General features: G+C 38.4%; 1 protein-coding gene across 1 annotated transcript in view; it reads right to left on the bottom strand.

The window, feature by feature from the left end:
- Nucleotides 1-10,390: 10,390 nt before the first annotated feature.
- The window catches only part of LOC139732328 (ubiquitin carboxyl-terminal hydrolase 3-like), a 28,352-nt gene continuing 20,764 nt past the window's right edge, over nucleotides 10,391-17,978 (bottom strand). The window contains exons 9-15 of the mRNA XM_071643195.1: nucleotides 17,363-17,574; nucleotides 16,612-16,689; nucleotides 15,503-15,621; nucleotides 14,982-15,101; nucleotides 13,704-13,771; nucleotides 12,979-13,019; nucleotides 10,391-12,116 (exon numbers count right to left, since the gene is read on the bottom strand). Of these exons, the coding sequence (XP_071499296.1) occupies nucleotides 11,962-12,116; nucleotides 12,979-13,019; nucleotides 13,704-13,771; nucleotides 14,982-15,101; nucleotides 15,503-15,621; nucleotides 16,612-16,689; nucleotides 17,363-17,574 (793 nt within the window). The 3' untranslated portion in view covers nucleotides 10,391-11,961. The remainder of the gene's footprint in view (nucleotides 12,117-12,978; nucleotides 13,020-13,703; nucleotides 13,772-14,981; nucleotides 15,102-15,502; nucleotides 15,622-16,611; nucleotides 16,690-17,362; nucleotides 17,575-17,978) is intronic.

Raw genomic sequence — 17,978 nt, 5'->3', positions numbered from 1 at the left:
GACGCACATGTCTTTTTGTGCGTCAGTCGGAATATAGTGTGCATGCGGTAACTATGGAATTTAGCCTAAACCCACTCGGCTTCGCCTCGTGGGTTAAGCATTCCATAGTTACCTTATGCACACAATTCCGACTGACGCACTCAGACCTGTGCGTCATTTGTATAATAATAGCAGGGATTTTTTTTTAAAGCCTTGATGATAAAGAAATCCAGCAACATTTATGTACTGAATCAGGTATGGCACCCATCCAACATCAGCGTTTCCAAATTGATTACAAGCAATGTTGAGGATTTAATGATGGCCGAAGTACCACAGATATGGCCTTGTGCCAGTCATAATTCAACCAGACATCATTTAGAGCGGTCCAACCCAATGCTCCATGACATGTGCAATCAAAGTAACTTACAATGATGTTTGTTTCTACAGAAACAAAATGTTTCAAGCTGATTGCATTATTTCATATCTGCTGCCATTGTAAATGTATTTACAGTAATCAATTTTGCAAGTTTTTGAAATTTGCACTGTAAGACAAGTTCTCAGCCCCACACTTGTTTTGTCTTTGTATGCCAATATATATTCTTTATGAAACAAATCCAAACCTAAAATGTATATGTTCCTCTCACACTGAGGATTATATAACTGCAATCCATAGTTGTATTCTTTATCTGGTATGTGTTTTCTTGTTGTTTGTTATTCTCTTCCCTGTTGTCATGTTGTACATGTATAGATTTTTATCTTTTCATCTGTGAAGCGCCATGAGCATTGAAAAATGGACCTGTGCACGATACAAATAGCCACTAGTATTGTTATTATTATTATTATTATTATTATTATTATTATTATTATCATTATTATCATTATTATGAACACATGTGCTCACAAAGAACTGCATTTACACATTTGATCCCAACTCTGTACTTAAAGGTCCTGTTTACCTTTGGGAATGCTTGATTTAAAGAAAAGAAAAAATCAAGTATTACATTTAATGCATATGTGTAGGTCTGTTGTATCACAAAACATCCTATCATATAAAAGTTTTGCAATAAAGCCTAAAATGTAAGGAGATATCAGTATTTTTTCTCAATAAACCATAACTGTAGACGGTTTAGTCTGGACACATTTTTATTATGACTATTGTTCACATTTTGTGTATTTAACAATACTTAACATCAATGATACAGATTCAAATTTTTACAATGGTTGCCTCTATCCCGAACTTACTTTTTAGAACTATTCAAAGCACTAATGCTGGGTTTTTGTTTCATCCGCAAACGGTAAATTATGCCTTTAATCATTTTGCTGGAAAAAGAGCCCACATCAAAATGTTGGCCAGACAGGTATACTTAATAGTTGACAACTGATAGAATCAGCTACTTGAACTCCTTTATGTGTCGGGCATGCACCTTCGATTCATTCAATTGCGTGCCAGACCCATGTATCTGGCTCAAACATGATATGGTGTAGACAGCAATCAGTAACCAGCTTTATAGAGTAAAGCATGTAAGCCGAAGAGTGTGATGTAATAGTCCCAGCCATTGTGTAGTTCCTGTTGATATAAGGCACAGGATATGTACGTACAGAGCAGTGCTGGCCACAGAAAGCCTGAACAGTTCTCAATTTTCTTTATACGTTTGTGGCTTAGATTCGGGACACGGGGAGTGACATACAAGGAAGTACTTGTAATACATTTTTGTCTTCTCTCCTTTGGCGTAAATCTTTTTTCATCGTAAAGAGGAAAGATGGATTTGTTGCATCAGTTGATGTCCATTCTTAAAGCCAGTTGTTAGACCTTGTTTTAGAGTGTTACAAAATGTATACATGTGTGTTATACCACACGGTTAGAGTGCCCTCAAAAGTAGTACAGTACATATGTATTACAGTAGTCCCACCTGTCATATTACGGGTTATTCTGTCACCATTAATATTTGCCGTTTTACTTGTTTTTTTATTAGTTGTTAAAAAGGGTGTGCAAAGCACATCCTTTATCCATATATGAATCAGCATGCAGTCATATGACCTTTGAACCTGTTCTCCTCACTGTAATGTTTAATGTCAAAGATTTCATACACGTTTTAAATGGAGATTAATATGTGACAAGGGAGTGCAGAGGCTCAGTCCAAATGTCTGGGCATTGGAGTAGGGAAGCATGACAGATGATCCTGTACATTGCAGTGATGTTTTTCATGTGAAACATGTTACAAAGAGAATACTGTGGTATTTGGACCACTGGCAGTGCAGAGGAAATTACATAATGTCAACAAAAGTAGAAGAGGCTTAATTAAAATGTTTTGTCTATGCTCCCCAGCCATTCTAAGTGTTTTGACCGTAGATCAAGGTTTTGTAGTAACATAACATGTAATGATGAAGTAATACATCTTATTCTGCAGTGCTGTTATATCCGATTTGTAATTCATAATTTATAAGAATATCAGGCAAGTTTACAAGGTATGTTGCAAATAAGAATGTTAGTTTAATCTGTGTGGAAACTGTTTTCTTGTTTACATTTCGTCCAGTGCAGAGAGAAACATGAAACATTCTCTCTCTCTTCTGACAAAACAACCACAAAAAACAACAAAAAGGCCATAAGCATGCATGAAAAAACAACAACCTACAGCTGTTCATTTTCTTCAGTGTGTAAATCTAGCTCTATGCACTTTTTGTTTAATATTGAATGGCATACTTAAGTACTGTCTTGTCAGTAGCAATCAACTGATAATATTTGTGAGCTGAAAGATCTTTAAAATGGAAGCTATTGAGAAAGTACTCCTGAAATCCTCCATTTTTTCCCCACCATGTAGTATATGAAAGTGACAGCAGAAAATCAATGAAGCAACATTTCCACCTATTCTGACAGGTTGTCATATATGTGTGATCAAATTGATGACATTAAATGCTTTAAATAGCACATGTACTGCAAGTAATGGTTTAAATTTGTAATTGAAGAGAATGCCAAATGAGCAGATAACACATGAGAGCTTGTGGAACCAAACTTCTGTTAAAGATATGAGAGCAAAGTCCAAAGAATCATGTTGCAAGATGTAACCACTGTATGCTGTAACATGAAATAACTGAATCGCATCAGAAACTGAATCAATTGTGAGTGGATTTTGCACATAGATTGACAAGAGCTTGTGAATGCACTGAATTTTGGAAATACAAATAGGCGTAGAGGGTGTATATTTTGTATGATGTTCCACGAACAGATGGTGTTGTGTCCAGTGCTTATGTATGGAGATGTGATAGTCGTTATATAGATTATAATGCAGAGACTATGTTAACATGTTTATCACAGGCCACAAAAATCATGATACCTGACATTCATTCTGCATTCTTGGTATTGCGTGTGTTTTACCTCTTAATGTCTTTACAGCTTTGATGTTATACATATATATAGATATAGTCATACATATCTGGAGAAGTTGAAAATCACACACGTTTTTGTCAGGAAGTATATATCAACTGAGAGTTTGTGAAATAAAGCAAGTTTATTTCATTTAGATTTGAGCTTGTATTAAGTCTTCTTTGTTTTTTAAGTGTTCTTGTGTGAGCCATGGGGTGTGAAGGAGTTGCAACAATTTGTTTTCTCTTTTCTATGAGAATGTTTCTGGGAGCTCTTACGTACACATTACCATAGGAAGCCTACCCAGGCGTAACAATGCCTCAGTCCAACAGGAAGGCCATGGTGACTCTGGAGGGATTAAAGGTGCATGGTCCCGGTGTTTTAGTCAAATGCGTACGTGGGCGCACGGCGCAAGTTTCCTATAGAGACCTATGCTATCGACTCCTCTTTGGCGCTTACACTGTGGCCCACTTCCCCGCGTCCAAAGAAGTCCGATCCACTGTAGTCGGTGGTCCGATCACAGTTCAGCTCATGATTTGGCTCAGGGGGATGACAGCTTTAGCAAACTTCTTTTGTGATGTCATAATAAGAAGCACATAATGCACGCACCCTGGCATTACTACAGACTGAGTGATGCGCAGAGAAGACAACAAAGGCAACGTTACTTAGCAACACCTACGCGCTTTACTCTTGATGACAGCTCAACTTCGGCTATCTTCGTATCAATGCTGATGATGATCGGTAGTATCATCAACAGCGCCCTCTACACTACTGGGACTATGCACCTTTAAGATGAAAAAAGTGGGTATCTCACTGGACGGGAGACTGATAAATTGTCATCTTATTTGGAGATACAGACAACCATGCCTAAGTCTAATCTGCTGTGTTTGGACTGAAGAAATACTTTCGACATACCGTTGTAGAGAACATTTAACTTCTGAGGGATTGAAATCAATAGAATGTAAAGAGAAGGGGACTTGAAAAGATCTTTGACTTAGGCGATTGTTCGACTTATGCGAGGCCGACTTACACAAGGTTGACTGTATCTCTGAAGTTGCCTTGGAGTCTCCATGGTGAGAGTGTAAGCCATTTTTTGGTCTCTCAAGTCGCACAAGTCGCAGTGACTGACATGGCAAAGTCTCCTCTACCAAGATACACCCTTACAGTAGGTAATGTCTTATTCATTGACTGTGCATAGAGCCTATTTCTGCACATACTTTTACTTCTTCACATATTTCTCATTGCACTTCCCTTGCCAAAAATAATGCAAACACTTCTAGCCAAATTTTGAGAATTTTCATATGTCACGGTCATTTCATTTAAAATATCTGTCTTTTCTTGTAGAGGTTGTAATGAGAGGAATTGTAGAGAAAATTGCAAGCTTTGCTGTGATGTCAATTTTGTGACAAAATTGTGGCTATGACACTTTCAGTGTATTGTGGCATACAGTAGACTCCTGTTATAACAAATTCCTTGGGACCAGCAGTTTTCTTTCGTTATATCGAAATTATGTTATAACTGAAAAACAAACAAACATAGAGCCAATAATGTTGCAGCATGAATTTTTATTTCGTTGTAACAGGAGTTTCATTATAACTGTGTTCGTTATAATGGGAGTGCACTGTACTGTGATTTATCAATCAGTTCATATGTGGTTGTGCTTTTGAACAAAATATGTGAAGTTTGCAAGTCGTTGAGTCGAGTCGGGTGTGTGAACGTGGCACACTAATTACAAGTTATTTATGTTGACAACATCTGGGGTTTATAGAGACAGAGGGCTAACCCCAACACAGTGCATCTGGCACTCTTTAGGGGCAGAGATATTTGTTCAGAGAGAAATAGAAAGCATTTCTCTCCATTTCTCCTAAACATATACCTCTGCCTCTAAAGGATTGTAATGAAATGCTTATTTTTTCTGCCTTATATCTATTTTCTATATACTACATTGCATTTGCTGCCAACATTCATTGCAAGTGAAGCCAAATCAATACAAGCCAGTGTCTCATTAAGTTATGTCTCAAACAAGTTTCACGTTCACCACTGAAGCCAAGGGTTGATAGAATTCTACTTTTTGTCCCCCGTTTGTAAATGCCAGAATAAATTTCAAATATATGTAGGGCGATGCAGGTACTGTGCATTACTTTGGTTGGTTGTCTATCCATTTTTTTTTTCCATGCATCGTCTTCCCAACAGGAAATCTTAATTTCCTTCCAGAATATGGTGGTGGTGGATATTTCCATACCATCAATAGAAGTACCCGCAAGAGTTTATTCGCTAGTCAGTGATTTAACCACACACACACACCCAGAAAACATATACTCTGTGTGTGTGTGTGTGTGTATATATATATATATATGTATATTGAGTAGGTTGTCCACGTGTTGGCAAGATGAGATAAAAAGCAAAACGGGGATTGTTCTCTCAGTATCAACACTTGAGAAAGAGCGAGTCACTCGAAAATTTGTGTGCAGTATATATATATATATATATATATATATATATATATATATATATATATATATATATATAATATATATATATATACATATACATATACATATATATATATATATATACATATATATATATATATATGTACATATATATATATATATATATATATATATATATATATATATATATATACATATATATATATATACACACACAGTATATATATATAAATATATACATGGCTCGACACTAACTTTTTTGTTTGGTGGCCCGATGGGGCCACCAAAATCCTAAATTTCAAATTTTTGGTGGCCCAAGAGAAAAATTTGGTGTCCTGCAAAAAAAAAAACAATAAAAAACATTAAAAGTCCTGGTTTTTTTTAATGAGTCAAATATTTAAGTTTTATAAGAGTAAGAATTAGAAGTTAGACATATCTACTCATAAATTAAACTTCAACAAACTTGCAACACTCACTGACAGGCGCTCATTCAGTCCTTTGCATCCATCCTTTAAACAAATTTAACTGCTAATTTCCGGTGCAAGAAGTTACGAATTTATTGACATACTTTTCAAAAAATTGTGGTGGCCCGAGGCGGGCCACCAAATTTGCCCTTTTTTGAAATTTGGTGGCCCGACTTTCATTTGTGGTGGCCCTGGGCCACCGGGCCACCGTTAGTGTCGAGCCCTGATATATATATATACACACACAGTATATATATATATATATATATATATATATATATATATACAGTATATGTTTTCCTTTTTTCTTTTTTTACTCGTCTAATTACATCCTATTCTAAAAATTCATGCAGGAGAGAATTTGTTAGTCAATATTCTATGTCATTGATGGCAATATAGTTATATTGTATGTATATATACTAGCATATTTTCTTTTTATCTGACCACACTTGTCATACATGTCTTGTATACATATGCATGCAAAATACTTCCACCTTACTCGCAAATTTAGGCAAACCAAAACTCTTCTTCTTTCAGTTGTGTGTTTTCATATGTGAGCTGTGAACTTTTGCACAGTTATAACTTAGCTCACCACTATTTTGTGGGATCACACACATAATGAGTCACACACGAGAGCACGCAAATCATCTACATGTACATCAACCAAGCCATTGCACATTTCATGTTTGTTTGTTTGTTTTTTTACTTGAAGGTTTTAATTGGTCTTGCATACATCTCCATGTATTTGTACATGTTAATGATTAGGTCCTCATTTCCACAGACAGCGTTGCTTTAACGCAAGAACTCCTGGTCGACAGAAACCCCGGTAGTGCAATCTTTCTATGTACAGCAGTCCAACAACCACGCAAATGCATTCTATACAATCCTGGTAAGGAGTCACAGTCCAAGGAGCAACTCTGCTAACACATTTCCTTTCTAAACGTACCACACTCATTAAACTTCCCCCTCCTGAAAGTAAAATTATTACAGTATGACAGACTTTCACTGAAAAAACCAAGTATCAGAACTGTAAACACTGCTTGGGCAAAAACACTGATAAAGCCACATTGTTACAACAGGTATAGTTGTATTTTAAACATGAACACAACATTCTTGTTGAGAAATGTACATTTTTTCCCCTCTCTGTAATCCACACACTTTATCACATAGCAGTACTTTAATGTGAGGTAAAAATCAGTTGAGTGAGCTAGGCTTCGTCACCAGGCATTTCATTCCGCAGTGAGCATTTCGTGGTTGTCATAGTACTGTTAGCAGCTCACAAATCAGGCTGAATTAACGGCGAGCACTGGTGTAGAGTCTACAGAAGCCTAGATTCCGAAGGCATTGAGTTCAGTTTTGAAGACGACGACTGTGAGATCAAACAAATTCTCTCTACAAGAAACAAGCCGACAAAATAACAGATAATCACAAACATGTCCGTTGGGGGAGGGACATCTATCAGGAGAGAACACCGATTCCTTACATGAGGGAATTACTGAGAAAAAAATAATGAAATCGCATGCGGCAAAATTCGCTTAACCCTTTTTTATTCATCTATTCATTCCTTGTTTTTTGTGGGGGTTTAAGTGTTAATTCCAAAAATCAATTCCATAAAGTGATTTTCCAAGAAATATATTGAAGACAGGGGCATGATACCAATAATGATTGTTATAACTACAGTGTATTATGGGCTCCTTTCCTATTACATTCAACTTGCCAAGTCGAATCTATTTGGACTGAAGAAATAGCTCCGACTTAAATTCGACTTGTGAGGGATTAAAATCAGTAGAATATAAAGAGAAGAGGACTTGAAAAGACCTTCGACTCAGGCAATTATTTGATTTATGCAAGGTTGACCGTTTCTTGTTAGTGTACTTTTAGTTTTATCTTTACTGTATTACACGATGATTACACACATGCAACACAATTAGGGGGAGAGAGAGGACACACGAGTAACTAAATCTTCATTGGAAATGCTTCATCCATGCCTTTGACATTCCAAGATTTCGAGATTTTTCATACACTCTCATATCAGTAGTCCCACAGTAGGACGAAAGTGATTCTCATAGCCAAATGAAACATAAGGTAGCAAGCATGTACACTCCTGTACGCAGGCAACATCCTATTCAGCATTTGTGCGTTTCTATTTCCTGCAAATGCACATTTGTATAGACCGTTAGTATACATGTACCTACATGATTAAGACTTTTTAAAAGAAAAGAAAAATCTGTCCCATTTTCAGGTGTTGACAGTGTAGTAGCTGCAGAGGCACAGTGAAGTGTGTAAAGAGAAAAGAGAACTGTTTCTCACACAGCACATGTTAATTGATATCCCTACTGTACATGGCGTGGAGTGTAAGGGGTGGGCAAATACCTACCCATATCTTCAAACTGCAATAATAATCTTAATGTGTACCTACACCGTGTTATCACCTAAAACAGAAAGTTGCATTTGATCAATGCAAAGGTGGGGCAAATTCCCCAAACACCAAACATTCAATCTGGAACTGTTAACTGAACCAAACCAAGGGGTATGGAATCGACGGGAAAAGCAAACTGTAGAATTGTAAGGGCCCCCTGTGAGAACATTCACATGGGAAGGAAGATTTAATGGGGAGGAAAATATGGAATAAAATACTGATGTTTCTTTCACTGAAAACACGGAAACACAACCCATTCCCATGTATACTATTCATCTCATCAGTTACATACATTGGGACTATCAACTTCTACCAAAAACAATTATATTTTTCCCAGGTAAGTATTTCTTCTGACTTGACCTGCCTTGTATTTTACGCCTTACATCAATCCCAACCAACAAGCTGGTGCTAGATGGCACATACGTGTACTTCATGCCATTCGATGCTCCTTCGGAGATTTCCTTACAGATACACTAAGAGGGATATTGTCCAAGCCTCAAATTAGTCTTCTATGATGACAAAATATTTGTGGAGAACACCTGTCCCCTATCCCTCTTCCTCCCACACAAACACACACACACACATACACACACACAAAAAAAAAAACAACAACCCTAAAACAAAACAGAAAAGCAGTACAAAAATCATTGGGTTTTAGTGAGGTGATAGCGAGTATCCTCGAAAAGAGAATTGTAAACTTGCTCAAGACCATATGAACTGTAATATCCATCAAAAGCACCCAAGATGCCCAAATATTGCAAATGTGACGTTCTTACTTGTTTTGGCACATCAGAGATTCCGTGTGAATTGCTAACGTATGAGTGAATAGTCAACCACTGTATGAATACCTTACCAGTTGAAAGGATAGGCAAATAAGAGAAGATAAAGAGGATTTATTCCCAGTTGTTAAGACAGATCAATTAATACACCACATTTCTAAAAATAATTTGCAATTATAATTATTTTGCAAAAACAATTTGGAAGATGAACATGCCTCACAAATTTTTCACTTTGTGCTCAACTAAAAGGAAACATTAGGTTCAACATGTTACACATCTCTAAATGTACATTAGAAAGTACGGTAAGCACATATTTCGACAGCTACTGTCAATAATTATCATCAGTATCAATGCTTTTGTAATTGGCAAAATGCAACCTATTCAGGAAAGAAAAATAAGAAATTTGAAATTCAAAAAGTAGGAATGTTCGCCAAATGTTTCAACCCAATGTAGACACACACACACACACACACACACACACATATCTAAAGGCTTGTTTGTTTGTTTGTTTGTTTGTTTTTAGCAGGAGGGGTTGTTGGTTTGGAAAGATGAACCAAGTTGACTATGCCAAAACTTTAGCCCAGTCAAGGTTTGCAGGACGTATGGGGCATTCATCAAACACAATGTGACCCACATATTGATGCAGTTTTGAAATTCAGGAAAGATGTTTTATTTTTCATGACAAGAAAGAGCCTCCTCCTTTCACAGTTTGAATGGCAACCAACACCAAAAGCTTTGTGACACACACATCAAGCCCACACACTTTTCTACTAGCGTACTCCGCTGTTTACATCTGCACGGAAGGACGGATTGTGAATCTCTGTATGTCCGGGCTTATCACCAGAATCTGGAAATGACTAATGCTAAATATTTGTGCCACCTCCATTACTAACACCCCCCCCCCCCCCCCCAACCAACCAGGAAGAAAGCACGGAAACATCCATGGAAAAATAAACACAGGGGGAAGGGAATGGGAAGGGCAGCTGTAGTCTCTTTACCGTGAGAGAAAATAACATTCTTGACAGTGCCTCATGGTAGTTTGAAAAATTTCTTTACAAACTGTGACATCGAAGCTCGAAATCAAAGACATACAGTGTCCAGTTGGTAATGCTAGATTCTTTCTCAGGAGGTCTGTATCCAGAGGGTGGCAGATAAATAAGTAAATAATGTGATCACATTCTGAAATATCACTGTCACATATAAGGAGCATGAAGCTAATAATGAATGCAGTGTAAGTGAAGTGGTCAAGACAACTTGGTGAATGAGAATATGATTTACCCTGTTTCGGTTGCCAGAGACAGAAAGAGAGGATTCTTAAATGAAGAGATATTCGAGTTTCATGCAATTTCAAAATAATAAAGAAACACATTAAAGCCTCGTATCATTATCGTCCCCTTCAATAGTATCTGACAGCATTGTCTGAAAACTCCAATATCCCCTTGTACACTAGGTTGACGGTACTCTGTACAATAGACGGTATCTGATGTGGCACTCCTTTGGCGTAAAATATGATGCAACCAAACCCTTTAGATTCTTCACCTCGACACTCTGAGGGGCGGCTACATTTCACAGAGAAAGTATGATTGATGTGCAATTTTGAGATGCAAACCAGCAAATTAAGGGTCTGTCTTCACTTAATGATTTGTGAAAGCATATGATAAAGAGGTCGCAATGACCTTCCTTTAAATGAATACCCTACTACTATCTGTCATCCTCACTGGCATAATGATGCACTGGCCTTGCAGCAATGAGCCACTGTGCCGCCCTCGTGTGACCACAGCCAGTACAACAGCAAGCGGTAGATGGAGTCGGCTGCCGTACTCTTAACTAAATTTGGGTGCGCTCTAAGAGAGAAACAAACATGCACATTTCTGCAAAGAATAATCAGTAACGCAGGTTGACTAAGGCAGGAAGGTTGCCGTGGTTGTTGGATAACTTCGACAAACATCCCCGTGCAGACATAGACTGAAGTGTCTGACACCAATTGAACAGGAAAAAAAAAAGGGTGCCAGACTCGAGTCGTAAACTGCATTTTGTGTAAAAGGTGATGAATGCCGTGAAAGCTGTAAATCATGTAATCTTACTCTCCTAACTGACATGCACCACTGCAGGATGGTCACTTCTATCCCTATCTCTCTACGAAGGGGACACACGCCCCGATACCCACCACGATTGGTCATCTATCTCAGCATCACCTGCTGCTCTGTTCCTAGGCACACACCGCTGCCTATCTCCCTTCTAACATTCATTCACAAAGTCCTCCTCTCACACAGACTATTACGATGGTGCGGCTAAGCCAGCTGATACCAAGAATGATATCACATTGTGTCATGTCAGAGGGATAATTTGTCGTCTTTTTTTTTTTTTTTTTGTCTGAGAACACAGATCATTCATTTCTCTCATCAATTAGCATATATATATATATTTTTTGTCTTCCTAAAAAATATATAGGTTATTTTGAGTCCATTAGCTCTCTAGGATAAGCACTGGTTAGCAGGACTTGTTACTACGAGGGAATGTTTCCATTGTGGATGCTGGAGAGAGAGAGGAAGTCGTCTCTGAACTGGCGACTGACGTAGAAGAGGATGTAGGCCTTGCAGCGGGAGATCACCTTCTCCTCCACTGGTGTCACTGTGCTGTCATTGAAGCAGTACCACTGGCCTGGGATGAGAAAAAGTTATAGACACAGGGGAATAAGATAGAATGGTGTAGTTAGATCAGGCAGCTGGGGTTCAGTACTGTAATGATTATTTTTCTTGAGATACAACCTTACCTCGTCCAAAATAGATGATTTTTGTATCCTCTACCAGCTTTTTAATATACAGGACTAGCAAACATTCAACTTTCATAACGTGCACAAGATGGTTCCACGACATTTGCTCCTACGACAATTGCTCCCACAAAATATCTGCACACGAAGCCAAACATAAATTCTCCCCACAAACACAGCCCTAGCCCTAATCTTCACCTAATATATTCATTACCAGCAACATGTTAGAGAAATCTAAGAATATGCAGACAAGATGTACAACTTCACATGAAAAAGTCCTAATCATTTATCCTCTTCCTCGTTCTTCTTCCTAAAGAGTAACAAACACTGAATACACAATTCCAATTATGCTATCACATTTATCAGTCAGACACTGTATGCGGCATATACTTTGCAGGTATGACATTTTGCATAATGGGAGTTGCAAGACAATATCAGGGGTGGTTGAATTTATGAATGGTTGAATTCATAATCAAGACCCACAGTGATGGAATAAAATGTATGTCTTTTCCCTTTTCAGAAGAAAAGCTTTTCCACACTTGGAGACTACACGCAGTGCATTTTTGTGCTTCAGGAGGCAATATTTTGGAAAGTTGTTGTATTTGCAAATATCTGAGGACTTACAAAATTCACGAAAATAAAATTGCAAATCTACCATGGATGTAAACAGCATTTTGTATTCCTCTCACTAACAAGTTGAGCACGGCTGAAAGGGTTGACATTATAAACAAACGAGAGAAGGGAGAGTCTTACCATCATGGACGGCAAATGCAATGTAGTGTCCGCATCCAGCCCTGCAAGGGGAAGATTAGACATTTTATCAAGCGCATTAATCGATCAAGTCATCGTAGCAAGTCCCATTTCACATCCAAAGCATAAATACCTCTGACGACGAAAACTTAGATCAAACCCTTCCTAAAACCCACACTTCTATCACTAATCGGCAGCATATTTCATGCTTTCTTATCACCATTACATCCTGCTACAAGTATACTGTAAAACATGATATATTTGCGGCATGAATTTTTCGCGAATTGGAGCCGACGGCCTTTTTTTGCGGCATGAAATTTTCGCGAACTGCCATTGGCATTCAATGCATATAGTGTAGACAAGAACTTTCGCGTGCATTTTAATTTCGCGAATCTTGGCGCTCGCGAAATTCGCGAAATTAAAATGCACACAAAAATTCCTCGTTTTACAGTATTATGTTCATGTGATGGTAAATTTTGCATAATTAGCAGTCCACAGGTTATGGCCCAGTGAGATGTCAAATAAGCATGAACATTTGTTCCTAAATATTTATATGTAGATGACTGTCTGTGACAATCCAAGTACAAAGACTTTTTCACTACTTAAAAAAAGAAGTCATCATAACTCTTTGAGCTCTATCAAAAAAAAACAAAAAAAACCAAAAAAAACAAACAAAAACATGAACAGTCACATTACGATTAATTTCAGGCGTAGGAAAACAAGTTTACCCTGATCCTTGATGGACAATCACGGCAGCAAGGTCGTAGGCTGTTGTGCTCATATTTTCATCTTTGCACTGTGAAAGACAACATGTCAAAGTAAATGAGCAGTCATACGCTTGATTGATGTGGCTAAACAATCACACTCGGCATCATTTTGCAAAATTTGTTAGCCTTTCTCTCATCAGTAATCATTCTTTACAAACAAACAAAAGGAAACATGTACATACCATAAGACAGCAATTGTTTCTTTTTTGGGGGGCGTATATTTCTGGTATGATATTTGCTGAAATTTTCTATTTCTGTTGGAATTCAACTAGGGTCAGCTCCACACTGAGTCAATTAGGCTGTTATTTTCAATAGAGCGTTGGACATCAAAGTTTCTCACACATCCTATCTTTACAATATCTTAAGCTATGCAGAATTTTGATGAGAATAAAAATTTGCCACCATGTCTGTCATTTGTTTGAGAGATATATACCATTTGTTTGAGAGATATATACCAGTCAAATTTGAGATCTCTCTCTCAGCTGATCTTCATACAATAGATTCACACATATATAGTATGCATGGTACAATTGTAAAAGACATGCATACTTGGATTTGGTTTCCTACCACACAGAATATAATTTTAGTCCTAATTATGAATTCAATCTTGATATTCTATCACGGTGAAGTGCAAAATGTTGCACAAGGACAATAGGATTTCTGTTTTTGAATTCTTAACTGGTAGATTTCTGCCACATAACTCAACATAAGTATACAGTTGTATTTGGTTGGTTGTCCTACATCATTTCCTGTCATATCAGCAAAATGTTCATCAAGGAACATAGTGCTGATTGTGTACAACCTTCTCTGCAGATTACATTGCAGTCCTTTGCAATCTGTGTTCACATTCCAGTTGGCATTACTGTTTCAAGGGTAAACTGCCTCTCCCGATATGGTAATGACACACTAATGTCATCTGAATTTTTTCAGCCCCCTTTGAGCACCAACGGTGTTTCTGGCAATACCACAGATCGAAGACACATTTTTTGTGTGTTTATCTCACTTTGTGAGATAAAAGATTAGCTTTATTCTTTCAGTTACTACCACCATGATGAAAATCTTCTGCGCTGAAGACAAAAGAATTCAGACTAAGCTGCTCATCCATATGCCAAATTTGAGTCCACTTCATGTAACTCTGGCAAAGGTGGTTGCAATTAAAAATACACTGTGTGTAAATCATCAATTAGCAACTACATAGTAAGCACTTTCTTGATCCCCCCCCCCCCCCCCCCCACTCACCTCTGATGCTAGAATGAACGGCTGTATATCAAGGCCCTTGATGGGAAACTGCACATAGGTGTCGATCTTGGTCCGTAGGAACCCCGTCCACGTGAACCGTTTTAGATGTATACATAGCACCTGTCAGGAGGCAAAAAGAGCCACTAGTGTGAGAAAGACTGCAGAGAATGGAAACTGAAGGTGTCAGCCGAATTTCATCCATAAATGCTTCTTGAATAAAGTCTGGCTCACAAGGTTTCTGCTTATGAGATCTTACACCAACACCATGGGCAAATTTAGGGCATGTGACTAAGACCGCTGATGAGCACATAAGACCATCTGTTGCTTACAGTAGAGTTTGAAAACACTGACATGACAACTTGTTGCCTTCTTTTCTGACGGTTTAGAGCAGATAACTAATCCAAATGCAGAAGGGTGTCTGTCATTAAGAATAGTTTGGTGACAGCAACCACATTTCGCAGAGAGGGGAGCATTTGGCGGCAACTGGTGATATGGTAACTTAGAGTTATCCCTCCTCTTACATTTGGAATAGACTTGAGCCAGAACTTCTTCGTCGACGGCTGCCTCTGCTGGCACTTTGGGCACATGTAGTGTTCGGACTCTTCAAGCTCTTCCACCTCGATGAAACTTTGAAAACAGTCTACACAGGAGGGGAGAATAAAACAAAGCGTTAAAAAGAACCATCATTTGAGCAATCTTGAAAGATTCTATCCTAATTATAGCGGAATGAGATAATTGGGACTGAAAGAAAGGAATGTCAAATTTTGGCTGTAATTAACCATTTGTCCTTTAGAACATGAATAATTTCTTGAAATCTTTCTTTTCACTTTGAATCCTCTGGGGTGATAGTGGGATGATATCAATCAGGCACAGACATTGTCACCACACACACACACACACACACACACACGCACACACATACGCGTCTATGGTGGAAACCGAGGACCTGTGTGTCAGTAGGACTCTTGTCAACCGAGGACTTATTACAATAATGCTAATCGAGGACCTACAAACATGTACCCCTACATGCAAAAGCATGCAAAAGCAGACCGTTTGGAATGGTCTGTGCACCAAGGACGTCCTCAGTTCTCTGTGTGTCCTTGGTTTAAATGTAAAGTGTGTATGTGTGTCCTCGTTTTTCACCATGGGTAAGTGCGCGCACACACACACACACACACACACACACACACACACACACACACACACACACACACACACAAGGAGAGGTCATGCATGGTCATGCGTGATTCAGTGATTTTTCAAAAAAGATGGTCACGGCTGGTCAGGGAGGCTGTCAAGGGGTTACATCTCCCAATAGTAGCAAGAGACCATGACATGCTTTCTCGACCACTGACATCTTTGGGTCAGCAAAAATGTAGTATATTCTTTACTCAGGATAGGTTTCTTTGGAAATGGGACCAATGCCATTATCAAAATCACCGAACATGCAGAGGCAGACAGAGAAGGAGGAACACACCAAAATGAAATGCCCTTGGACAACAAGATGGCACAGATAATACAACATGGTTTCCATTCTAGACCAGGGCACTTTCACCATTGGCAAATCTTTTGACAGCAAACCATCTTAAATCAATGAAGCAACGAAACTGTGTGGCATTCATTTTTTTACCTTGTAATCTACACACTTGCGCCCCATCCTTGTTTTTACTCCTCGGTCTGAACCTCTCTGGTATATCTAATGATACATCTGCAATGATAGAACAGGAAGTGATAAAACAAGATGACTAATATCATTAACAAAATGCACATTAGGGTTATCACTGCTCAAGGATGACAAACATCTTTAGCAGGTTCCTTTTATTTGTCACCACCATTTTGTCTGAAGCTGAACTTGGGTGTTGGGAGAACAGGTAGAGTTTAAAGTTAAGGTCACAATATGTTCATAACTTGGGGCGTTAATTGAGCATGCTCCTTGAAGTTTCTTTGATTTGGTTTCATGGCTTCCGTACCCTCCTGCCTTGTCAGGGAAAAATGTTCAGTTCATTGAATGAAATACTGTGATAGATTGTACAGGACAGAAAGGTTGGCATTTGAAGCTTCAAGTAGCCTACAACTTTAGTTTGAAAAATCAACCCCCTCCTACCAGCTTTAAAAAAAAATAAACAAAGAAGCTTGGTATAAAATGATTGCTCCTTTCAAGAAAACAAACTATTTGAATTTGGGTAAGTGTTACATTTACTGCTGGAAAGTTGACTTCACTGTCACATAATGTCACATATTCGATAATCTTAGAATGGAATTTAATCTCAAGATAATCACACTGGGAAGGGCCATATGTCAAGATAATTTTATGGCAAGTTTTTCTGCCACTTGCTATGCTACGACTAGAGAAAAGTATGGTGGGAGAAAAGCTGCCTTACCTAGGAAGGGGTCGATTTTCTGGTAGAGCGACCCACACGGCCGGCACATGACCTCGCTGTGTAGGTGACCACCAAAGATGAGGCTGATGATGGTGGCGTGGCCGTTGGTCTGCTTGCGGGGGTTGTTAGGCCAGTATGTACCCTGCAGCTCTGTGTGCAGTCTGTCCAGCAGGTACCGCATGAACTCATGGGCATCTTGTTGTTGGTAACCCCTGGTAATCAGAAGGACATGTTACATTGAATGGATTGACACATTTGCAGATGAGCACTGTAGATAGATAGATAGACAGATAGATAGATAGACAGATAGATAGACAGACAGACAGACAGACAGACAGACAGATAGCTAGTTAGCTAGCTAGCTAGCTAGATAGATAGATAGATAGATAGATAGATAGATGGACAAACAGACTGATAGACAGACAGTAAGACAACAGATAGATGGATGGGTAGATTTTTGATAGATGGACAGACAACTAGAGATAGATATAAAGATAGATAGATGGATAGACAGACAGATAGATGGATGGACAGATAGATAGACAGACAGCCAGATATTCAATGCAATCTTCCAGAGACAGAACTCAACAAACTGGTCTTTTACACTAAATCCCAA

This window comes from Diadema antillarum, unplaced genomic scaffold (genome assembly GCF_040938485.1).
Source record: "Diadema antillarum isolate AM-2024a unplaced genomic scaffold, OU_Dant_1.0 seq00000413_RagTag, whole genome shotgun sequence".
In the NCBI taxonomy this organism is placed as follows: domain Eukaryota; kingdom Metazoa; phylum Echinodermata; class Echinoidea; order Diadematoida; family Diadematidae; genus Diadema; species Diadema antillarum.
The sequence above is the reverse complement of the archived record's forward strand: the minus strand, read 5'-3'. Positions and strand labels throughout refer to the sequence as shown.